This window comes from Hyaena hyaena, unplaced genomic scaffold (genome assembly GCF_003009895.1).
Source record: "Hyaena hyaena isolate Hyena2069 unplaced genomic scaffold, ASM300989v1 scaffold_10, whole genome shotgun sequence".
Taxonomy (NCBI): Eukaryota; Metazoa; Chordata; class Mammalia; order Carnivora; family Hyaenidae; genus Hyaena; species Hyaena hyaena.
Window position 1 is genome coordinate 4,545,835 of NW_024080642.1, and position 26,239 is coordinate 4,572,073.

General features: G+C 35.4%; 1 protein-coding gene and 1 pseudogene across 2 annotated transcripts in view; one reads left to right on the plus strand and one right to left on the minus strand.

Moving 5' to 3' along the window:
• Window positions 1-26,239, plus strand: part of TAOK1 (TAO kinase 1) — a 155,013-nt gene that overhangs the window by 108,798 nt on the left and 19,976 nt on the right. The window contains exons 9-17 of one of the 2 annotated variants that reach the window (XM_039251701.1): window positions 487-580; window positions 2,809-2,890; window positions 5,978-6,145; window positions 7,751-7,954; window positions 10,324-10,458; window positions 12,950-13,186; window positions 15,583-15,711; window positions 19,624-19,827; window positions 22,440-22,679. In XM_039251701.1, coding sequence (XP_039107632.1) covers window positions 487-580; window positions 2,809-2,890; window positions 5,978-6,145; window positions 7,751-7,954; window positions 10,324-10,458; window positions 12,950-13,186; window positions 15,583-15,711; window positions 19,624-19,827; window positions 22,440-22,679 — 1,493 coding nt within the window. The remainder of the gene's footprint in view (window positions 1-486; window positions 581-2,808; window positions 2,891-5,977; window positions 6,146-7,750; window positions 7,955-10,323; window positions 10,459-12,949; window positions 13,187-15,582; window positions 15,712-19,623; window positions 19,828-22,439; window positions 22,680-26,239) is intronic. The other variant, XM_039251710.1, reaches the window with a different exon arrangement.
• LOC120246739 lies at window positions 2,679-2,772 on the minus strand (annotated as a pseudogene).

Sequence of the window (26,239 nt, forward strand, 5' to 3'; positions counted from 1 at the left end):
AAAAAAAAAAAAAAAGAATTACTACACATTTTACAAGTATTAAAAGGATTATAGGAAGGCAGTATGAACAATTTTATGTTAATTTAACAATTTAGATAAGATGCACCCTTTCCTTGATGCAAATGATCAAGGCTTGCTTTTACTACAGAGGACATTATTGGAACTTTGGTTGAAATTTGAATGGGAATTGAGGATTAGAGGATAGTCCTGTATCAGTATTAATGGCCTGATTTAATTGTGGTGCTTTAGTGGAATGTTCTTATTTATAGGAAATATACACTGAAATATTTAGGGATGGTAGGACATTAAGCTGGCAACTTAGTGTAAATTGACTGATTTGATAAAGTTCTTTGAGTTCTACTTGGAATTTTTTTTGCTAAGTTTGAGACTATTTCCAAAAATAAAATTATTTTTTAACAGTATTTGCAAGCATGCCTCTATATAACAGGCTCATATTTTAACAGGAAAGTTTTATTTGTTTTACAGCGGAAAGGAAGCCTCCTTTATTTAATATGAATGCAATGAGTGCCTTATATCATATAGCCCAAAATGAATCCCCTACACTACAGTCTAATGAATGGTGAGTATTGTCTGGACATATATTACTCAACATTGTATAAATTAAGTACTTAAGTAATGTTAGCAAAATTATTTTATTTCAGTTAAGTAAAGTGTATTACTTGAAGAGATATTAAATTGGTTTGTTTTACCCTTATATCATGTTTATCCTCTATGTCTGCTTTTCACAACATATGTGTAACTCAGTTCAGAAATAAAAGATAGATGAGGCCACATAGAAGCAAAAAGTACTGCTTTTTACAGAAATTTAAATTTTGTTTTTTTCTTTGAACTTTAGGAACACATATAACCCTATATTATATAATAAATAGCTTAATATAAATAGTATTTTGTAAGAAAGATACATAGATTGCCACAACTTAAAGTGATATTTTATTGGGGAATGGTTTATAATTTATGAAGTTTAAAACATAGGTAAAATCATTGATCAAAATTATCAGATAATTCATAACTTTGGGATTGTCCTAATTGTTACTATGATACTTATATTCAGAATGCTCTGTTATTCCATCTCCTAATGTTTCCTTGATTTGATAAAATTAAGCTTATTCATGTAAAGAAGTTTATGTAGAACAGATTGACAGTTTTAGAAAATTAGAATTTATCATTGATAGAAAATTTTAGAGTATGTATCTAGGTATATTCAAGTGTGTCTAGCATTTGAAAACTTCTAGAGGGATATCTAGAATACTAAAGACTTTTAAAATGACAAGTAGTTAAATAAATTAGTGAAACTTTATTTTTTTTAAGATTATATATTTAAGGCAGATTCGTAGATCATTGTTAACCTGTTTAGAGATAATGTAGAAGGAATCTTCTGGCACAGAATTTACCATTATGATATATATTAGTAATAAATGTATTGAATCTTTACACTCTTTGATACTTAGGAATTCAAAAAAGAATTCTTGTCTTCAAGGAATTTAAAATCTTACATGACTATGGAAGACAAACATTGATGAAGTAAATACTACCTTTCTCACTGAACTCTCATCATTAACATTGTATAATAATACGTTGCAGACTTCTAGGGTGCCTGGGTGGCTCAGTCAGCTAATTGCCCAACTCTTGATTTCAGCTCACATCATGATCTCATGGTCCGTGAGCTCACTCAACCCCCATGATATTAGTATGAAGCCTGCTTGGGATTCTTTCTCCCTTTCTGCCCCTCCCCGACTCATATTCTCATTCTCTCTCTCTCTCTCTCTCTCTCTCTCTCAGAATAATAAACATTTTAAAAAAATATCTTAATTGATTTCCTGGGCTTAATGGAAGTTTATACATTTGTTTAGGAATACTAAATACTTAGGTGTAAAACTGCTCCCTCCAAAACAAATAGATTGGTGCTCTAAAATTGCTATAGAGAAGATGATCCAAGGGGCAAACAAGAAAGAGAGATGGCTTAGAGAAAAGAAAAAAAACATGAAAAGAATGTTATCTTAAATTTGATTGCAAAGAAGAAAAATTGGCTTCCCTAATTTTGCCTCACTATAGAACAAGTTATGATATTTAAATATGTGGGAGTAGGATTTTTTTAAGTTTTATTTAAATTCTGATTAACAGACTATGTAACATTAGTTTCAGGTATACAGTATAGTGATTCAGCGTTTCAGACAACCCCCTGTGCTCATCATGACAAGTACACTCCTTAATCCTCATCACCTATTTAATCCATACTCCACACACACCCTTTTTGTCAACCATGAGTTTGTTCTCTATAGTTGAGTCCATTTTTTGGTTTGCACCTCTTTCTCTCTCCTCCTCGCCACTCCTTCTCTCTCTACCCCTCTTTGCTCATTTGTTTTCTTTCTTGTGGGAGCAGGAGTTTTAAATAATCTGTAAATTTGTCCTTGGAAAATGGTGAAGATTCATTGGTTGCTTTAGATAGCTTTTCATAGACTTATGTAAAATATACAATATATTTTATCTGCTTTTTTTTATCATTCCTTTTCCATCCCGCTTCCCACCAGTAGGCACATGCCTTGATTTGTGAATGTGTGGTGTTCTTTAATTTTTTATTTAAATTCCAATTAATGTAGTGTAAAATTCCAAGTGTAGAATTTAATAATACAACACTTACATACAACACTTGTTGCTCAGAAAATATGGAACACTTCATGAATTTGCATGTCATCTTTACACAGGGACCATGCTGATCTCTGTATCGTTTGTGGATGTGTTTTAAAAGGAAATAGCAATATGTTCACTTGATACTTTCCTTTACAATAGGTCTGATTATTTTCGCAACTTTGTAGATTCTTGCCTCCAGAAAATCCCTCAAGATCGCCCTACATCAGAGGAACTTTTAAAGGTCAGTTTTACTTAGTCTGTTTTCTACCCTTAAGAAATTAAAATAATTTAAAGAAGGTGTTTTATCCTTTTTAATTTTGTGTCAATATTAAGTATGCTCTACTTATTTTTACTTAAATGTTCATTTTATATATTCTCTTTTGGAACTTTTCTTAGAAGCAAAGTTTATTCATTTGTTTTTTCAAAATTAACTTCTATACCGTATCTGAATAGAATATATAGTTATATATTCCAGATAGTACCAATTGGCCATTTATAAGTGGAAGAATGTATTCATGATTGTATCTCCATATTTTTTTAAATTGTTTTTTATTTATTTTTGAGAGAGAGAGACACACAGCATGAGCAGGGGAGGGTCAGAGAGAGGGGGAGATACAGAATCCGAGGCAGGCTCCCGCCTCTGAGCTGTCAGCACAGAGCCCGACGTGGGGCTCAAACCCACAAACCATGAGATCATGACCTGAGCCGAAGTCGGACGCTTAACCGACTGAGCCACCCAGGCACCCCAATAACTCCATATTTTAATTCATGTGGAACAATGTCCTATTTCAAAGTTAGTAAAACATAATTTAACTTTGGATTTAATTTTCAAAAATGTTTTTAATGTTTATTTTTGAGAAACAGAGTGTGAGTGGGTGAGGGGCAGAGAGAGGGAGATAGAGAATCTGAAGCAGGTTCCAGGCTCTGAGCTGTTAGCACAGAGCCCAACGCAGGGCTTAAACCCAAACCTTGAGATCATAATCTGAGTGGAAATCAGACATTTAACTGACTGAGCCACCCAGGCACCCCGATTTAATTTTTATGTCTACCATACTTTATATGTTTATTTTATATTAAAATAATATGAAAGAAAGAGAAATGTCTAATATATCTATATAATTATGGGAGAAAAGAGCTTTTAAAAGAAACTTAAAAATGCACATCATGTTTCTGTTTCCTTCTTAGAAATATATTTTTCTAATTTGGCAATGAAAATATTCTAAAAATCATATAAATTCTATTCAGTTTTCATTTGTTTACTTAATTTAAATACATGATTAGCGTATGCTTTTTGTTCTCAAAAATTGATTATTTCATTTGGAGGTTGACAATCTTATTAATAGCAATAATAATATTGTTGAACTTAATGTAGTTCCTAAAACATCTAGATAGAGCAATAGTAAGTAGGATTTGACTGTTTTCTTGTGCCTGTAAGAAATATTATTGATTTTTCACTATAAGATTTAGATAGACTATTTTTACATGAATGTTTTATAATTTCAGAGAAATGTAATTTATTTTCACTAACACACATCAAAGATACAAAGAAGTTGAAATTTGATTGTATTATTTAGAACCACAGTATGTAGAAGAACAGTATAGTTTCAGTAATGCTTGTGGGATTGGAGGCAGTAAGTTCACTCATAGTTTCAGAAATGAAAGCCTGAATAAATAGGTATTCATAATAGTAACAGAAGGTTTAGTATAGCTAGAAATTATGTTAGTGATAAATACGAAAGATTTATATATAGAAAACTATCAAACTTAGAAATTTAAGATTTATTATTTTTGGATAAGAAAGCTAAATGTTGTAAATCATAATACCTTAGCCTTTCTAAGCTAAGGCTCAGGAAAAGAATCTGCCTTCTTACACTTACCTGATATAGGCAAAGAAATGTTTTGGTGATAACCCAACCCGTGAGGCATGGTGATTAGATCCCAAGTCTGCATATAGTTTTCATTTGCCAGTTCATAGCAAAATTGTATTGACACAGCATTATTGAAGATGATCGGAATTATCTATCTGGTACTTCTTTCCTTTTGGCCTAATTATATTTCTTTTGCAGTTCATCATATAAAGAGTTACTAGAAAAAAAATTTTTATATGAAGCTGTCTCAGAATTAAAAATTGGAAGTTACTATCCAGAATTAGGATAATGGTTAAATGATTTTAGCATAAACATTTGATTAAATATAGGTATTTATTGTGTTTATGAGTTTGAAATAACAATACTTATGATAGTGAAAGTAGAATAAAATACCATGTAATTAAAATTCTTTAGAGAAACTTTTTCCTCTCCTGAAGATGGTGTCCATAGGCATTCAGAATGGCCCAGCCTTTGACATACCATAATCAACTGTCCTATGTACAGTATAACCTCTAACAAAACTAGGCTGTCCCATACCCTGGTAATAGAATCGTTTACCTGTATACAACGAAGGGTGAGAAAGCACCAAAATCCCCATGTGGTATGTGCCCAGGCCGACTTTGAGAAGTTTGTGCAGTGACACTTAAAGTTCTCATGAGGTTATCTAAAACGAAAAATATATCAGCAGGCTCTGTGTTGTGCTGTGTGTGTTTGGGACAGGATCAAGTGTACTTTCCTATTGAGGAGCAGGAAATCGTTAAAGTGTTGAAGGCATAAGCACAGAGTCAGAAAGCTAAATCAAAAAAATTAAGTTTTTGAGTAATAAAAAAATCAAAAGGCAAAAGAAAAAATTCTTTAAAGAAGAAATGCTTTTGAACTAACAAAGGTAAAAAGTATTACAAGAATTCAAGGACATTTCAAAGACGGCAAAAGGTGTCTTTCTACAATCTATATGCTAACTATGTATCTACAAATCAAAATTTATAAGTAGAAAATTTCTGAAGAAATATGTCAAAATGTAACAGTGATAATTCTAATGATAGAATTGTTCTTTGTACTTTTCTATATTTGATAAGGTTAAAGCTTATTAAATGTTAATTGTAAAAATCACTATACAATGCCTTTTAATCACCTGCTAGTGTTTTATGGAGTGTTTATGCAGCATATAAAGGAACTCATAATATCCAAGTTATCCATGTTACATACTTTACCATAAAAACATTTCTGTTGAAACCTAATACAAGCCAAAACAGAACATGCCTTTTCTATGAAATCAGTCTACTTTACTTTATTTAGAGCTCTTATAGGACTTAATGCTTAGTATTTAATTGGATTTTTTTATTATTTCAACTCTGCATTTTCATTTAGCCAACAAAAGTATCATGAGAAAGAGGTACATTTGTACTAATTAAAAAAATATATAAGTTTCAACCTGACTTTAACCTTCTACTTTTATCCAGCACATGTTTGTTCTTCGGGAGCGCCCTGAGACAGTGTTAATAGATCTCATTCAAAGGACAAAAGATGCAGTACGAGAGCTGGACAATCTGCAGTATCGAAAGATGAAGAAACTCCTTTTCCAGGAGGCACATAATGGACCAGCAGTAGAAGCACAGGAAGAAGAGGAGGTAATAACTTAGAAATGACTCAAATATTGAGCCCTCTTTATTGGCTTCTTTCCTTATGCAACTTGTTTTGCCATGAATGTTTTATATTAGTGGTTCCCAGATTGTGTTTTCTTCATATTGGTCCTGTAAGATCCCAGGTGGGAAAAAAGGTTTTGCATTCCAGCCTCTTCGTAGTGCACAATGACCTGGTAAAGCTCTGCACAGTCTTTTATTAAAGAAACCTATTCAAGTTTAATCTAGTCCCTATCAAATTTTTTGGCTACTGAACCCTCTTTTGCCTTATTTGATTCCATGGGACATGCTTTTGGAAGAATTTGAAATTACAGACTCTAGAAATTGACAGTACTTACTTAGAAGTCTTTAGAATTACAAAGCATTGTGCTCTGTCACCAGGGATATTGTATTCAAAAGTTCTGTATAATTTCATTCCCTCTGTGTGTTCTAAAGTACTCATTTTACAGATGAGTAAAGCAAAGCTCAGAGCAGGTAATTCCACATAAGTTCATATGGGTTCAAATTCACATATCTTTCACTCTCAAGGCCAGCTTCTTTCTATGTTGCCTTTTGGGGAGTATGGAAATATAAATTTGCAATAGAAATGTTACAGAACTTTCTCACAAGGAAATATACATATTTGTGGAGCTGTCTTTCTTTACTCTAAATATTTTCATTTTTCTTTATCCCTATCAGAATTTGTTTCTTTTTTGCTGCTTTTCAGAGAGATCACTTTGCATTCTGAAACCAAGAGCAATAGTTACTTTACTTTTTCTTTTTTAATAGTGCTACATAATTAATGAACTATAAAATAGAAGACTTTCTTAATTTACAGTTTTGGTGGTGTTCATTTTGTTTTTTAGTTCATACAGTGATCATTAGAAAATTATTTTGAGCTTTTTTAGATATCTGAAATATTTGAGTAAAGTTGTAAAATTAAATTCTAATGTAGCTAAATCTGTAACAGCATCTCTTTTTGGGTAGGCATGTAAAAAAAGTTCATATATATATATCATATGTCTGTGTTAAATTTTGCATGTCTTACAGAATTTTGGTAAGCCAGATACAATGGCTTGCCTGGTTACTTCATAAAACATTCTTATGAATGTGATTAAATGTATAAATAATTAATATTAAATTAATTGATGAAAGAAGGACAGGCTAGAGAATATATTCTGAGGGAGGAAAATAAAAGGCTTTCTTAAAAAATAACTAAAGGGGGTTCTTTATAAAATTTTTTAAAATGGCGCTTATATTAACCATGGGAATTATTGAGAAATGAGCAAAATCTTCTCTGTACCCCATGAGATGTGTGATAGAAATAGATTTCAAAAACAACCAACAATTTAGAGAAAATGCTACACTGTGGGAATAACTCATAAATGATGAACTGAATTTTTGGCACAGTTGGGCTTTTTGTTATTTAGTTTTTGGTCATTTTTATTTTGTTTTTCAGTTGCTAAACTTCCTGGTCTTGGCAAATACAGGGAATTTCTTACAATAGACCTCTAACTTTCTTTCTAAAGATTGTGTGCCAAGCACTGTGATAGGTGATTATAAGTAGCAAATCAAGAGGTAAAGATTTTTGAACCTAATGCTTTATTCTCTTAGGAACAAGATCATGGTGTTGGCCGGACAGGAACAGTGAATAGTGTTGGAAGTAATCAGTCTATTCCCAGTATGTCCATCAGTGCCAGTAGCCAAAGTAGTAGTGTTAACAGTCTTCCAGATGCCTCAGATGACAAAAGTGAGCTAGATATGATGGAGGGAGACCACACAGTGATGTCTAATAGTTCTGTCATCCATTTAAAACCTGTGAGTATTTGGATTTCAGTGAAAAAAATTTCAACTTTTGGTAAATTATTTTATTTATCTGATTAGTTTAATTAGGAGATTGTCTTGAATGTTTTAGAAGTTTGGAACATTTTTAGGTAATTTAGTTTAAAGTGGCATTAGGTTTGTTAATTCCCAGTCTGCATTTAGGAACCTATTGTTTTGAGAATACAAAGAGAGTATTGAGAAAATCTTAGAAGAAAGACATGTATAGAAACACTATGTAATATATAACCTGAAGTTAGTTTCATGAAAAATAAAGTATTTAAAAAGTATTTAAAAATAGTAAATATACACATGAAAGTTACGATAATGGTTGTCTTTCAGGAATAGGAGAAAGTATTGAAATGGGTAATGATCAAAAGTGATTTGCATTGTCTAATGTTCACATCTTTAAAGTAAAAAATGTAATTGCAGAAAATCATAAATTCTGGGTTTAGGAAACATGAATTTTTTAAAGAAGATGTGGTTTATATATACAATGGAATACTACTTGGCAGTGAGAAAGAATGAAATCTTGCCATTTGTCACAATGTGGATGGAACTGGAGGGTATTATGCTAACTGATGTCAGTCAGAGAAAGACAGATACCATGCTTTCACTCAAATACGGAATTTGAGAAACTTAGCAGAAGACCATGGGGGAAGGGAAGGAGAAAAAAATAGTTTCAAACAGAGAGGAAGGCAAACCATAAGAGACTCTTAAATACAGAGAACAAACTGAGGCTTGAATGCGGGGGTTGGGGGAAGGGGAAAATGGGTGATGGGCATTGAGAAGGGTACTTGTTGGGATACTCACTGGGTATTGTTATGTAAGTGATGAATCATGGGAACCTACTCCTGAAACCAAGAGCACACTGTATACACTGTATGTTAGCTAACTTAACAATAAATTATATTTAGAAAAAAAGGAAATAGGATTTTTGCTACATTATTCTTTACACTTTGAGTGCAAAATTTTTAATTTTCCTAAAAACATTTGAAAGTTAGGTAACTTGTTTTTAGTAACAAGTAACAAGTAGGAATACTTCCTTTTTAACTTCACAGCTTACAGTATTACTTAAAAACTTATTAGGCACAAGAACTAAAAGGTAGAACTCACCCAAGTATTCATCAAGAGATGAATACATAAATAAACCATAGTATATACATACAGTGGAATATTATTTAGCTCTGAAGAATGAAATTCTGATACATGCTACAACACAAGTAAACCTTGAAATGTTAATACTAAGGGATATTAAGTCAGATGCAAAAGGACAAATATTGCATATTCCACTTACATGAAATATCTAGAATAAGCAAATTCATAGAGACACAGAGTAGATTAGTGGTTACCAGGGATTTGAGTGGAGGATAAAATGGGGAGTTTTTGTTAATAGATACAATTTCCATCTGAGGTGATGGAAGAGTTTTGGAAATGGTGGTAGTTGTGTAACATTGAGAATATAATTACTGCCACTGAATTATATATCTAAACATGGTTAAAATGGCAAATTTTATATTTATTTTACTACACTCACACAAAAGTGCTTAGGGGAGGGGTGCCTGGGTGGCTCAGTCGGTTAAGCGTCCGACTTCAGCTCAGGTCATGATCTCACAGCTTGTGGGTTCTAGCCCCGCGTCAAGCTTTGTGCTGACAGTTCAGAGCCTGGAGCCTGCTTCAGATTCTGTGTCTCCCTCTCTCTCTGCCCCTCCCTCATTCATGCTCTGTTTCTCTCTGTCTCAATAATAAATAAACATAAAAAAATTTTTTTAAAAAGTGCCTAGGAGTGATTTAGTTGAGTGGTAGTGTTACTCAAGGCAAAATCATGTTTAATTTTTGTATCCTTAGGCAATAGAATCAAGAGTAAAAAAAGATTATTTCCGCAATTAGTTGGTTGCTACTTAATTTACTTCCTCTTCAGTTAATGAATTAAGGTATATATAAGGAAAGACATCAGTTCCTAAAATTTTCACAGTTACTTTTTGATTACATACTTTGGACAAATGGCAGAAGCATTATAAAAGTATTTTTAAGGTATATTATTGTTTTGAAAGCCTTAGAGTAAATAATTTTTGACTGCTGTTTAATTATTAAATCTTTTCCATTTTATATATAATAATTAGTATATAAATCTAACATCATATATTTCCTTATCATAAATCTGTATGCTGTTTCATACACTTAGGGAATAATGTTTCCTGATTCTAATTATATTGAAAATAAAATGTCAGCATTCTCACTTTTTGTTTTTGCTTTTTAAAATTACATTTTAAGAGAAATTGATCAAGTGGTCTCTAAATTTTCTTGAAAGTTGAAGTGAACTGTATTTGTTCACTTCAAATAGTATTGTCTCTTTCTTTGCTTAGGAGGAAGAAAATTACAGAGAAGAGGGAGATCCTAGAACAAGAGCATCGGATCCACAATCTCCGCCTCAAGTGTCTCGTCATAAATCACACTATCGTAATCGAGAACACTTCGCTACTATACGGACAGCATCACTGGTATGTTCTTCCCTTGAATTAGAAATACATTTCTCAGGGATGCCTGGGTGGCTCATTAGGTTAAGCATTCAACTCTTGGCTCAGGTCATGATCTCACAGTTCATGAGATCAAATTCCACATCGGACTCTGCACTGACAGCAGGGAGCCTGCTTGGGATTCTGTCTCTTCCTCTCTCTCTATGTCCCTCCCCTGCTTATTCTTGTGTGTTCTCTCTCTCTCTCTCTCAAAATAAACATTTTTTTAAAAAGAAATACATTTTTCATTTTGGACTGTGGCACCTGTACTCCAGTATAACTGTGTCTTATTTTTTTGTATCAGGTTTATTTTATAAAATATCCATTCAACATTTAAGTGCCTCTTATAAGATACTATATAAAATACTCTGAGAGATGTCAAACTAGTAATGTCTTCAAGCCATACAGAAATAACTAGTATGTTAGAATATATCAAATGCTTAATAGGGCTAGAAGGTACTAAGTAGGAATTCAGATTACTTTTGGTTTGTGGCATAAAGGAAGTATTTATAAAAGAAATTGTTTGAGCTTTTAATAATTAGTTGGTTTTAGGCACCGAGAAGACGAAAAATGTTATTTGCATATAAGAGTGAACAGTAAGGAAATACTGAGGCTAACCAAAATAGGGGGAATGTTTGAGAAATGGCAAGTAATTCAATTTGATGTATTTAAAATGTAGTTCTTTTGATTTCCCAAATAACAATAAAAAATGGATTATGGGGGCTGGCTCAGTTGGTAGAGCATGTAACTTTTTATCTCAGGGCTGTGAGTTTGAGCCCCACGCTAGGTGTGGAGATTACTTTTAAAAAAAAAAAGAAAAAAAAAAAGAATATGGTGGTGCCTGGGTGACTCAGTTGGTTAAGCGTCCCAACTCTTGATTTCTGCTCAGGTCATGATATCAAGGTTTGTGAGATTGACCTCCTCATTGGGCTCTGCATTGACAGTGCAGAGCCTGCTTGGGATTCTCTCTCTTCCTTCTCTGCCCCTCCCTGTTTGTCCTGTTTCTCTCTCTGTCTCTCAAAATAAATAAATGAACTTAAAAAAAGGATTATATGTCAACAAGGATGTTGTTATAGTGGGTGCTTATTACCCTTATCGGTCAGATTAAGTAGGACCAAAACATGATAAAAAGGATACACTGGATAAGAAGAAATTACACTAAGATATCAGGAAAAGTAGGCCGTTAAAAATATGACAGGAAGTAAAAAAGATGTATGTGAGGAAAAAAGTTACCTGAATTATCAACTACGTAAGCAGACTTTACAAATCCCATGCAGTGGCCCATGAATCTGTATGACATGTGGGGTCAAGAATGCCATCACCCACACTGGGTGTAGAGATTACTTATAACTAAAGAAAATTTTAAAAATGGTTAATTTTATATTACGTGAATCTTAGCTCAATTTAAAAATACAACTTATACATGGTTTTCTTTGTAATTGGTACCTTTTATATCCTGTTTAGGAAATACTTGCTTACCCAAGGTAATGACAGTAGCCCCATGTTTTCTTTTGCTTTATGAGTCTGAGTTTTATGTTTAGGTCAAATGATTCTTTTCAAAATAATTTTTGTATATGGTGTGATCCGAAGTATATTTCTTTATTTTTTATACAGAGAGCCAGTTATTTCAGCAGGATTTTTTTTTTTAGAAAGTATGAGCTGGGGAGGGGCAGAGAGAGAGAGAATCCTAAACCAGCTCCATGCCCAGCACACAGCCTGACTCGGGGCTCAGTTTCCCAAACTGAACCGTGAGATAATGACATAAGCCAAAATCACGAGTCTGAAGCTTAACCAACTGAGCCACTCAGATGCCTGTCAGCAGGATTTGTTAAAAAACACTTTCCTCGGGGCGCCTGGGTGGCTTAGTCGGTTAAGCGTCCGACTTTCGCTTAGGTCATGATCTCGCGGTTCGTGGGTTCGAGCCCCGCATCGGGCTCTGTGCTGACTGCCAGCTCAGAGCCTGGAGCCTGTTTCAGTCTGTGACTCCCTCTCTCGCTGACCCTCCCCTGCTCACGCTGTCTCTCTCTCTACTAGAAATAAATAAAAACATTAAAAAAAAAATTTAAAAAAAAAAAAAAAAAAAAACTTTCCTCTTTTAATTAACTTGACTTTTTGGTAGAAAATCCAATCAACTATGTGAAGCTCTGTTTCTGGATTTTATTCTGTTCCTTTGATCCATTCAGCCTGTCCTTACACCAATACCACACTGTTTTGGTTGCTGAAGTGCATGTCTTCCAACTTTTTTTATCCCCCCTCAAGATTGTTTTGGCTATTATTGGTTTTTTACATTCCCATATAAACTTTAGAACCAACTTGTTTATTTCTTTAAACAGCCTGCTGGAAATTTAATTGAAAACTGCTAACTGGGATCTCTTATTAAGTGCCTCCTTAGTTAACAGCAGAGTGGTCTAAAATGCTTTTGAAAGAAATGTGTTGCTTTATGTTATTCTTTTCTCTCCGTGCTTTGTATGTCTAGGTTACAAGGCAAATGCAAGAACATGAGCAAGACTCTGAGCTTAGAGAACAGATGTCTGGCTACAAGAGAATGAGGCGGCAACATCAAAAGCAACTGATGACTCTGGAAAATAAGCTAAAGGCTGAGATGGATGAACATCGCCTCAGATTAGACAAAGATCTTGAAACTCAACGTAACAATTTTGCTGCAGAGATGGAGAAACTTATCAAAAAACATCAGGCTGCTATGGAAAAAGAGGTAACTGATTCATTATTATTAATTTGTGATCATCCCAGAATTAAGGTAACATTTTGATATTAGAGTATCTCATCCTCAGAACCAAGCAGATCGACTGGGGAAAGGGAGAGACATTTATATATAACATGTGTAGTATGAAGTACTCAGTCTGAGAACCAATAGACATGGGATTGTTTCCTGATACTTGTTAGGTTTATAGTGTCACAGTGGGTAAATCATTCAACCTTTCTGGGCCTCAGGTACTCTGGTTATCTGAAGAGTTTGATAATTCACCTATCAGAAGTGTGGTTCAGGTCTCAAAAATTCATTCATGATTCTCTTCCCTGTGTATTTTTTGGAAACCTTCGCTAAGTTTATACCAGCATTTTTATAGCAAACAATAATTAAAGATTAATATATACAGAGAATGTTAGAGATAATAAACTAAGAGATTCAGGTTAAGGTTTAGCCCATTTCTTTACTTACAAATAAATGTCATTCTACTATATGATAAGAGTGCATTTCTTAGGATTCATGTTTTGTGAAACCTTTTCTTCTAAAGTTTTTGATGTCCTGTCTGTTTCATTGTATTTTGATGGTCACATTTGTCAAGTAAAATGTAAGCTTCTCAGTAAATTCACAGAATATCTTCAGAGATGCCTGGCTAGTCCACATTGAGGCATTATTTATCATAGCTACCCTGTTCATCCTTTCTCTCCCCCAAAAAAGAACCACTATCTCATAATAGTAGAGAATTTAACAAAATAATTTATGATGTAAATAACTATTTGATTTTGAAATAATTTGGTGAAAGAAAACTATCCTGTTGGGCACTGGGTAATATTTTCAATAACTTAGAAAGAGGTAGATTCTAACAGATTTAGGAAAGTAGTTTATGAAAAGGATATAGAATGTGATTACAAATTTGTTTTAAAAAATATGTGTGTGTAGAAAAAATTAGGATGGGTATGTACAAAATGTTTATATTGGTTATCTCTTGGTGCTGAAAGCATGTAAGATTTTCCCTCTTTGTGGTTTTCTGTACTTTGTAAATGTTCTACAAAGATTATGCATTGCATATATAATCAGAAATAAGGCGTGCTTGACTGGCTCAGTCAGTGGAGCATGCATCTCTTCATGTTAGGGTTGTAAGTTCAAGCTCCAGGGTGGTTGTAGAGATTTCTTAAAAATAAAATTAAAAATTAAATAAGTAAATAAAGAAAACAGTATGATGCATATATCTGATATTTAACATTTTCATATTATTTAATATATAATAAAAGGTCAGGGTTTAATTTGAAGAAGTCAACCAACATGAGAAGTCATGATTGAATTATATTTGTAGATAAATGTGTGTTTGTTTTGTTTCACTGGGGGGAGAACATACTCCTGTTAAATGAGGAGTAAAGGTGTAAACATCCTGACCCTACACAAGATCAACATTTTATCATACTTTTTAATTTTTAATTTAGAGAGAGAAAGTGTGTGAGCAGGGGGGAGGCATAGGGGGTGGTGGGGCAAAGAGAGAGAGAGAGAGAGAGAGAGAGAGAGAGAGTGTCTTAAGCAGGCTCCATGCTTAGCACAGATCCCGCCATGGGGCTTCATCTCACCACCCTAGGATCATGACCAGAACCAAAATCAAAAGTTGAATGCTCAACCAACTGAGCCACCCAGGCACCCCCAAGATCATCATTTTAAAAATTTTTTTTAATGTTTACTTATTCTTGAGAGAGAGAGAGAGAGAGAAACAGAGTGTGAGTGGAGGAGGTGCAGAGAGAGAGAGGCAGACATAGAATCAGAAGTAGGCTCCAGGCTCTGAGCTGTCAGCACAGAGCCTGATGCAGGACTTGAGCCCTCGAACCATAAGATCATAACCTGAGCTGAAGTAGGATGCTCAGCTGTCTTGAGCCACTCAGGCTCCCCTAAGATGCTCATTTTAAAGACAGGTTCCATTTTATTGGTTCTCTGAAATTCAGAAAAGGATGCTGAGTAACAATTATGAATAATTTGGGGGGGGGCGTGCCTGGGTGGCTCACTCAGTTAAGTGTCTGACTCTTAATTTCGGCTCAGGTCATGATCTCAGGGTTGTGAGATTAAGCCCCATGTGAGGTTCTGTGCTGAGCATGGAGCCTGCTTAAGATTTTTCCTCTTTGCCCCTTCCTTGCTTGTGTGCATACTTGCGCTCTCTCTCTCTCTCTCTCTCTCTCTCAATAAACTTTAAAAAATTAATTTGTTGGTTATTCTCATTTTGGCAATACTTATGCTGATTTTCTACACTTGATCTTAGCCAAAAGGCCAAGAAGCAATGCTAATTTTCTATTCTTGGGAGAAAATGGAATCCTTGGTAATGTGTGTTAAATTGCTGCTTTGAATCTATCAACTTAACTAATTTGATCCATTTTTAAAACTTCCTATAGGCTAAAGTGATGGCCAATGAGGAGAAAAAATTTCAGCAACATATTCAGGCCCAACAGAAGAAAGAACTAAATAGCTTTTTGGAGTCCCAGAAAAGAGAATATAAACTTCGAAAAGAACAGCTTAAGGAGGTACTTATTTTATAAACATTTTCAAGCCAGTTATCTCCTTACTGATTGTATATGATATTGATCAACTCATAGAGTCAGATAAAATTTTCTTTTGTTGTTTGTCACCATGAAATGTATATCGGTGTGAATGAAGTCATTGATTATAATCATTTACTCTTCAGTGGACTGAGAACCTCAGTTGAGTAGGGTCTAAAAAGAATCATCTCCTGAAAACAGAAGGTATTTTATTTATAATAGTTTTTGTAAGCACATATTAATTAACTGATTAGAAATAAAAATACGTGGGGTGCCTGAGTGGCTCAGTCGGTTGAACATCCGACTTTGGCTCAGGTTCGTGGGTTCAAGCCCCGCGTCGGGCTCTGTGCTGACAGCTAGCTCAGAGCCTGGAGCCTGCTTCAGATTCCCTCTGTCTCTGACCCTCCCTCTCTCTCTCCCTCCCTCTCTCTCTGACCCTCCCCTGCTCACGCTGTCTCTCTCAGAAATAAATAAAACATTAAAAAAAATAAAAAGCAGATTGACTTAAAAAAAGAAATAAAAATATTTGAGCTATGAAAAAAAGCCACACATTTCTCTTTATAAGAAAACCATTCCTGGGGCACCTGGCTGGCCCAGCTGGAAGAGCATGTGATTCTTGATCTCAGGGTGGTGAGTTTGAGCCCCACACTGGGTGTAGAGATTACTTAAGTAAATAAATTTTTAAAATGGGACAAAATACGGGATGCCTGGATGGCCTGCTCGGTTAAGCACCCAACTTGGGCTCAGGTCATGATCTCATAGTTCCTGAGTTTGAGCCCTGCACTTGGGCTCTGTGCTGAGAGCCCTGAGCCTGGAGCCCGCTTCGGATTCTGTGTCTCCCTCTCTGTCTGCCCCACCCCTGCTCACGCTCTGATGGATCACTTGCTCTCTCTCAAAAATAAGTATTAAAAAATTAAAAATAAATAAAAATAAGAAAAAATAAAATAAAAAGAAATAAAAGTAAACCATCCCTGGGGCACCTAGCTGGCTCAGTTGGTGGAACATGTGACTCTTGATCTCAGGGTTGTAAGTTCAAGCCCCATGTTGGATACAGAGATTACTTAAAAATAAAACCTTAAAAAAAATAAGGCCTTATTTTGACTCAGATATTACAGTAATTTGTTCTTAATAAATTTTAAGTTAGAGTAAGAGGATAAGAAGCATTTTTGCTCATCACATAGAACATGCTGATTATTTCTGTATAACTACATGATTTTATATTTATTGGTCCCCCTTTTTTTAAAAGTTTATTTATTTTGAGAGAGAGTGAGCTCGAGGGAGAGGTGGAGAGAGAGGGAGACATAGAATCCCAAGCTGGCTCTCCACTGAGAGTGCAAAGCTGGACGTAGGGCTTGAACTCATGAGATGATGATCTGAGTCAAAATGAAGAGTTGAATACTTAACCACCCAGGCGCTCCTTACTTGCCCTTTATGTGCTGCTTTCTTTAACTTCTTTTAAAAGCAGATGTAGTCTATCCTTAAAGAAAGCCTTAATGCTCTTAGGCACTGTCTGACAGGCGATAACTACCACAGTACAGAAAAATGGTATGTCTCAATTTACACCCCTTCTTACAGACTGACTGAAATTTTTAGTTCATATAATTATTAACACACTGATAAATTAATTGGTTTTCTTAAAATAACAGTAATCTCTTTGATGTTAATGTTTTTATGTGTATAGGAATTTGCCTTATAATGAGATATGTAAGTCTTACTATGGACCTATTGGCACAAAGACTTGCTATATATACCCTGCCAAGTGAGTTTCACTGACAGTATTTTTCCTACTGTAAAGAGTAAACCGAAACTAATTTGACAATAAACTATTTGTAACAAAAAAAAAAAAAAAAAAAGAGTAAACCCTGCAGCATATTTTCATCACTATAATACAGGAGTCAAACTCTATACTAGAACATTGGGTTTGAAAAGATTCTAAATAGGATTCCCAATTGTAAATAAATACCCAACAACATGAAATTTCCCAGTACAAATAACAGTTGAGTGTTATGAATGTATTAGTTAAATTAGGTGTAAAACTTATGTATGTGACCGTGTGTGTGTGTGTGTGTGTGTGTGTGTGTGTGTGTGTATTCATTCAGAATAATAATTCTCAGTATAGAGAGGAAGGGACATACTAGAGTATTAGTGGAGAAATTTCCTGGCAGAAGATTTTAAGAAAGACACTCTGGGTGTCTGTATATGTAGCCTGTCCTTGTCTCTTCCTGTACTGTGTATGTACGCCCTCATTTGAGAACTACTAATTTGTGTGTTTTTTTTATGTTTGAATATCTTGTGAACTAAAGTTATAAAAAATTAATCTCTTTCTTGAATGACAGCGGAGGTACCATAAGGTTAGTAGTATCTGAAAATTCAACTTACACTTAGGAATGATGACTGATTTGTATTCTCTGCAATATTGATGTTTTTTTAGGTTGAAAATATACTGGTATTAACCTCCTAGCGTTTGTCTCATTGAGTGTGTCATGAATGTTCTCACCTCGCCCAATATAAATGCATTTTCATTTAGATAGTTTGTAAGATGGTATTTAAAATGGGGGCACCTGGATGGCTCAGTTGGTTGGGTGGCCGACTTCGGCTCAGGTCATGATCTCACGGTTCGTGGATTCTAGCCTTGAGTCAGGCTCTGTGCTGACCGCTAGCTCAGAGTCTGGAGCCTGTTTCAGATTATGTGATTCTGTGTCTCCCTCTCTCTTTGACCCTCCCCTGCTCACATTCTCTCTCTCTCTCTCTCAGAAATAAATAAAATGTTAAAAAAAAGAATTTAAAATGCCATAGAGGAACACTTGGATGGCTCAATTGGTTAAGTGTTCTGACTGGATTTCAGCTCAGGTCATGATCTCACAGTTCATGAGTTCAAGCCCTGTGTCAGGCTCTGCACAGTGGAGAGCCTGCTTGGGATTCTCCATCTCTCTTCCTCTCTCTCTCTACCCCTCTCCCTCACATTCACAGGCATGCTCTTTCTGTCTCTCAAAAAGGAATGAACTTTAAAATAAACAAATAAAATGTCGTAAAAACCATTGGTTTTGATTTGTTTAATGGTATTATGATGCCAAATGTTAAATACCACTCATAAAGAATGTCTCTATTCTCCCATGGTTTTATTGATTTTCCATTTAATCACCAAGTCTGTTATATTGAGTACATCCATAATCTTGCCAAATGCTTGATATTTAGAATATCAAAAACCAAGGGAGACATAACCATATTTTAGCCCTAACTTTAATTTACATATTATTTTCACCTCAGAGTACTGCCTTCTGTCTCGCCTTGGGAAGGATTTAAAGAAAGATATGTTTTACTTGATTTACCAATTATTATGTACTTTTGAGTCATCAGTACATGTAGCTGTGCAAAACCAAAAGCTATGCATGTTTTCTGATGTATTTTTCTCTTTCCTGTCCCACTTCGCTGGTAACTCAAGAAGAAGGAAACTATTAACCTAACTCCTTAAGGTCATTGCCCTGCTTGAGCATTAGAGAGGACAAAAATTAAGTACTTTTATTTAAATTTACCAGCTACCATCTTGGCCAGTTAGCTCAGTTGGTTAGAGCGTGGTGCTAATAAATTTACCAGCTACCAAATTTTAGATTAACTACATTCACGTAGTTAATTTTTATGTTTTTTCTTTTCTTTTTTTAAAAATATTTATTTATTTTTGGGATAGTGCATGTGGGGAAGGGGCAGAGAGAAGGGGACAGAGGATCTGAAACGGGCTCTGGGCTGACAGGATGACAGCAGCAAGCCCCAATGTGGGACCTTAAACTCGGGAACCGCCAGATCATGACCTGAGCCAAAGTCAGACACTCAACTGACTGAGCCACCCAGGTGCCCCAATTTTCATGTATTTTGAACTGAGTTGTTTTTTTATGTTGCCAGGAACTGAATGAAAACCAGAGCACCCCAAAAAAAGAAAAACAAGAGTGGCTTTCAAAGCAGAAGGAGAATATACAACATTTCCAAGCAGAGGAAGAGGCTAATCTTCTTCGACGACAGAGGCAATACCTAGAGCTGGAGTGCCGTCGCTTCAAGAGAAGAATGTTACTTGGACGCCATAACTTGGAACAGGACCTTGTCAGGGAGGTATGTTTGGATGATGTGAAATCATGAAATAAGTCCTATGACATCCCAGTTTTAAGTCCTCTCTACTCGTTAATTCCCTCTGCCTCAGTCCTTCTTCCCCAGATCCCCAATCTGTATGTCTTGCTTTCTCCCGTCTCCCTTCTTTAAATGTTCTCCTTTGTACTTCTTTCTCTTACACATACACACATTTTGGGGGCAGTCTCTCTCCCCAACTAGAATGGAAATTATAGGAAGTCATAGGTTTTGTTCAGGTCTTTGTATCCCTAGTATCTGGCCCATAGTAGGCATACAGTAAATATTTATTAAATAAATAATAGCTATTTATTTATCCATGAATGGAGGAAGATATTCAATAAATACTAAATACATATTTATTATTTATCCATGAATGAAGTATTAATTTTTAAATATGAGAAAATGGATAATTTATGCCTTTTGATCTGAAATGAGTGCCATGAATTGTGTGTTACCATTTAACACTTTGTTATAGGGGCACCTGGGTGGCTTAGTCGGTTAAGCGTCCAACTTTCGCTTAGGTCATGATCTCGTGGTTCGTGGGTTCGAGCTCCGCGTCGGGCTCTGTGCTGACTGCCAGCTCGGAGCCTGGAGCCTATTTCAGAGTCTGTATCTCCCTCTCTCTCTGACCATCCCCTGCTCACGCTCTCTCTCTCTCTCTCTCTCTCTCCTAGAAATAAATAAAAATATTAAAAAAAACCCCACACATTGTTATAATCATACATTTATTAACTGGTCAACTGTAGAAACTCTTATCAAAATGAAAACAGTTGTTTTTATTATCAGGGATATCTGTGAGCGTAGATAAATATATTTCCAAGATGGCTTAAAATAAGCTTCAAGTATAGCATAACTGTTCAGATTCAGTAATAATGAAAGAAGTTGAAATTAAAACAGTTGCATCAGTTAGATAAGAACAATTGAAAAGACTGGTAACAGTGGGGAAATGGGCATTTTTGGTAAGTATAAAATATAAACTGATATTGCCCTTTTGGAGTATAATTCATCAATAGGTTTTAAAATTTAATATGCACCTATGTTTTTACCAAATCCACTTCTGGAACTGTATCCTAAAGAAATAATAACATGATTATATGATGTATCATGCCATGGATATTTATTGAAAATTTGTTTAAAGCAGAATGGGAAAATTGTGGAAGGAAAATTGTGGAACTGCAAAGCAGAAGCTTACTATTGAAACTTAAATTTAAAAAAAAAAAAAATTTTAATGTTTATTTATTTTTGAGAGAGAGGCACCTGGGTGGCTCAGTTGGTTAAGGGTCCAACTTCAGCTCAGGTCATGATCTCATGGTTCGTGGGTTTAAGCCCCACGTCGGGCTCTGTGCTGACAGCCAGCTCAGAGCCTGGAGCCTGTTTCAGGTTCTCTATCTCCCTCTCTCTCTGACCCTCACCTTCTCACGCTGTCTCTATCTCTCTCCCTCTCTCAGAAATTAAAACAAAAAAACAAAAAACGTGAGTGGGAGAGGGGCAAAGAGAGACAGAGACACAGAATCTGAAGCAGGCTCCAGGATCTGAGCTGGCTGTCAGCACAGAGCCCAGTGCAGAGCTTGAACCCATGGACCCTGAGATCATGATCTGAGTCGAAGTCAGATGCTTAACTGATTGAGCCACCCAGGAGCCCCTTACTATTGAAACTTCAAAAAAAAGATTTTTATGTACTGATCTGGTCAGGGTAATATGTCCGTTATATTTTTAGGTGAAGAAAGCACATTACAGGCCTATAATGTATGTTGGTATTCAGTTTTAAAACCGTAGGTTTTGCATAACAGATGTATCATGATAAGCATGGGGGAATATTTGGGAAACATTTGCACCAAACTGTCGGCCTCTTGAGAAAGGGCAAAGGAGGCAAGTTTCACTTCTACAGTGTGTGTGTGTGTGTGTGTGTGTGTGTGTGTGTGTGTGTGTGTGTGTGAGAGAGAGAGAGAGAGAGAGAGAGAGAGATACACTTATTCCTTTTAATCTGAAAAAAATTTATTGAGCATGATATGCTAGGTATTATTCTGAGAACTTCCTGTTTATGAACTTGTTTCATCCTCACATTAAATCTATGAAATAGCTATATTACCTTCATTTGAGAAGTGATAAAGCTGAAGCCAAGAGTTTAAACAACTAACCCAAGGACTTACTGCTCATCAGTAGCAGAGCTATAATACAGGCAGCCTAGCTCTAAAGTCCATGTTCTTAACCACTACAGTACATTGGGTATACTGCATGTAATAGACTTGAATAGCATACTCTGAAAAAATTCAGTGGATGACTTACAAACCCTCTTCAAATATAAAATTAGGAAACAAGAAAGAAAAGAGGGAAGGACATTAAACCTCTTGAGATAGATCTGATAGCTTTTAAACTTACTGCATAAAGTAGTGTTAATGAATAGTAAATGAACAGGATAAGGAAATTTTTGCTAGTAATTATTTATTTAGTACGGTAAATATTATAAAACTAATACTATGCAGCCATTATTAAATTAGAGGATTATATCTATTTCTTGGTTATTCTGTTTCTTAGGATTCTTTTTTCTGGCATATACAGAAGTAAATTATACCTTTGTCTTTTGTGTTCTGGATTAGGAGTTAAATAAAAGGCAGACTCAAAAGGACTTAGAGCATGCCATGCTACTGCGACAGCATGAATCCATGCAAGAACTGGAGTTCCGTCACCTCAACACAATACAGAAGATGCGCTGTGAGTTGATCAGATTGCAGCATCAGACTGAGCTCACAAACCAGCTGGAATATAACAAGCGAAGAGAACGAGAACTAAGACGAAAGCATGTCATGGAAGTTCGACAACAGCCTAAGAGTCTGAAGGTACCTTTATTTTATTTTATTTTTTAAACATTTATTTATTTTTGAGAGACATAGCACGAGCAGGGAAGGGGCAGAGAAACAGAGGGAGACACAGAATCTGAAGCAGGCTCCAGGCTCTGAGCTGGATGTCAGCACAGAGCCCGATGTGGGGCTTGAACCCACGGACTTCGAGATCATGACCTGAGCCAAAGTTGGATGCTTAACCGACTGAGCCACCCAGGTGCCCCTGAAGGTACCTTTAACCTAAGCTTCTTGATAGAGGGCAAAAGAGATAATAGGCATCCATGGAAACCATAAAAATCTAAGAGGTCTGGCATAAAGAAACAATAAACTTTTTTCTTTTCATTTTAAGAATGTTTGGTTAGTTTTAATATGGAGTGTCCATAGCTGTAGACGTTTTGCTTACATATTTTTCAGCAGCCTACCAAAACTTTTGACTGTGGGAAGTGCCATAAACACGAAACAAAATTCTGATTTTAAATATACCCAAATGTCCAATGATGATATTATAGTCTACATGTCAACATTTTAACCTGTTATCTTCTCTTTGTTGTCCCAAGTAATACAATTTTGGAATCTTATTTCCTCTACATATGATTTGTTTCCAGAAAAGGCACTAAGATTGCTTCTTGGCCTTTTGGCTAAGATCAGGTGCAGAAAAGGCAGTAAGTTCTTAATCAGCACAGAAGCCAATGAATGAAAATGCTTTTTTATCCCCTCTCCCTTCATTGTCTATACTTACTGTAAGAGGAACAAGGAAATCATCACACAGTGTTAACTCCCAGTCTGCTGTCTTTCTTTCTTTCTTTGCTTGGTAGTATAGATAAAACCGTGGCATAGGTAGTTGGGGGTATATTTTTTAATAGTACAGCAGAGTAAAGCTAGTTGTTATATGCTTCCCCTTCCAAAATAAGGAAAAACAAGTGTTGGTGATATATAATACAAAGGACTTTAAATTTTGTATTTACTTTGAATGCAGGAATTCATTCATATAGTATGAAATTCAAAAGATACCAAAGTATAAAGATTTCCGCCTCTCTCCTTGTCTCTCCAGGCAAGTGATCTAGCCCTGTTAATAATCAACCAGAGTTAACAATTCTAGGATGTTTTCAAATTGTATAAATTATAATAAATACTTGAAGGAATATAATCACATTAGTCTTAATAAGCAAAAACAAAACCATCCACTACATAGGCCATCATCTTTAGTAGTACCTCAGTTAATTTGTATATGTCTGCACATTTTAAATTTTTATTTATATCCATTAAGGCCCACATCCCACAGTATTTCTTTTTTAAACTGTACCCTACCCCCTTTTATTTGATAATTTAACTATAGAACTCTTCTTTGTCTTACCTGAGTAACTGTTCTAGTGTGAAGTGCAGTTCATTCACAGAGGTAGTCTATGTTAAAATCTATATTATACTAAATCTATATCCAGTTGTGATGCCCAGTCTAATCTATACTAAATCTATACTGAATCCTAACCCTGATTCCCACCTGGTTCCATTCTAATAGGCTGTCTTGAATGAGATATAGAAGCAAAATTAAAGTTGTGAAGGATAAAATTTAAGAGTAGCTTGTGTTGACTACCCATATAATAACCTTCATTAGTCATTGCTTAGAGAAATTGGAATTCATAATGATATTTCAGCTTTATTTTGTCTTTGTAATGAAGACATTTGCCTACAGAACACTTTCCCACTAAAAGATTTTTAAAACATGTCTGTAAAATTAGTTACCGTTTTAAAGTCAGCAGCACTCAGAAGTAAACCAGACTGAAAGCTTGTGAGTTTTCTATAGTCTTACCATAAATCTGATATGACTGCATTTCTTTGAGACTTGGAATAGGTAGTTGTTTGATATTTAACCATTCCTTTCTGTTTCCTCGTGTTGGAGCCCTTTCAGTTTGAAAGCTTATAAACATGAGATTTGAGGGGCGCCTGGGTGGCTTAGTCGGTTAAGCGTCCGGCTTTCGCTTAGGTCATGATCTCGCGGTTCATGGGTTCGAGCCCCGCGTCGGGCTCTGTGCTGACTGCCAGCTCAGAGCCTGGAGCCTGTTTCAGTCTGTGACTCCCTCTCTCTCTGACCCTCCCCTGCTCAAGCTATCTCTCTCTCTCTCTCTCCTAGAAATAAATAAAACATTAAAAAATAATAATAATAAACATGAGATTTGATTTTACAGATAGTATACAAAAAATGAGGAGAAAAGTAATATTTCACAATCACAGACTTTGAATAGAACACATCCTTTTCTTTTTATTTTTTAGAGTTGACAAACTTGCATGTGCAGGCAGGCATGTGCAAGCGGGGAGAGGGAAAGAGAATCTGAAGCAGGCTCCACACTCAGCACAGAGCCTGATGGGGGGCTCAATTTCATAACCAAAGGATCATGACCTGAGCCGAAATCCAGAGTCAGACACTTAACTGACTGAGCCATCCAGGCATCCCTAGAATGACTCCTTTAATGACCAGTGAGCTCAAGATTTTCCATAAAGGAAATCGTTCTGTTACTTTAGTGGGGGGAAAATCATGATGTTTTCTTAGTTATGTATATCTACCTCCTTGCTCAATTTGAACAAAATAGACTAGATTTTAACACTAAGTCATTCATTCCAATTTTGTTTGACTAAATCATAACAGTTGTCTCTTTCATCTTTCTTCAAGACTTTAATGGGGAATAGGAGGACATTAGTTTGAGCACTTACTTAAGTTGGAGTTGGGGTACCATTTCTGTAAAATGGATTGGGTAAACATTTAATTGCTTACTCTGCTGTTTCTTCATCTGTCATCCAGATGATAGTGTTAAATGATTAGAAACAACTTTAACTATGTTCTAATTTTCACTTGAGTTAAGTATTGAGGGATATAGTTTATTCTTGGTTATAAGTATTAGGATTATTCTTCTTGTGAAAAAACTTTTCAGGGCACCTGTGTGGCTCATTCGGTTAAGCGTCTGACTTTGGCTCAGGTCATGATCGCACGGGTCATGGGTTCGAGTCCCATGTCGGGCTCTATGCTGACAGCTAGCTCAGAGCCTGGAGCCTGTCTTCGGATTCTGTGTCTCTCTCCCTCTCTGACCCTCCCCTGCTCACACTGTCTCTTTCTCTCTCAGAAATAAATTTTAAAAAACATTAAAAAAAAAAGAAAGAAAAGTCTCTTTAAAAAAAAACAAAAACTTTCAAGTTCTTTTTTCTCATTAGGCTAATGATATAGGATGATTACAGTTTTCTTGGTATAATATTTTAAAAATAAAAACTTGTAAAAGAATGAATGTTATGCAGAGGCAGAATGTGTAAATTGCATTGTTTCACTCCTGGCTAACTTGGAAGAATTTTGTTAACCAAGGGCAGCATTTATGTGTGGTACTACCAAGCATAGTTAAACCAAGAGGTTTGCTTTCTAGCTTGATCCTTCACAAAATAAAGTATAAGACTATGACCTAGTGCCTCAGTTGGTGTGAAATATGGAAAAGATCTATTTGATGTTTTAGTATTACAAGGGGTGGTGAATAAATAACTAGTTCCCTGACAGGTGTTTTACTATGGTAATACGTGCA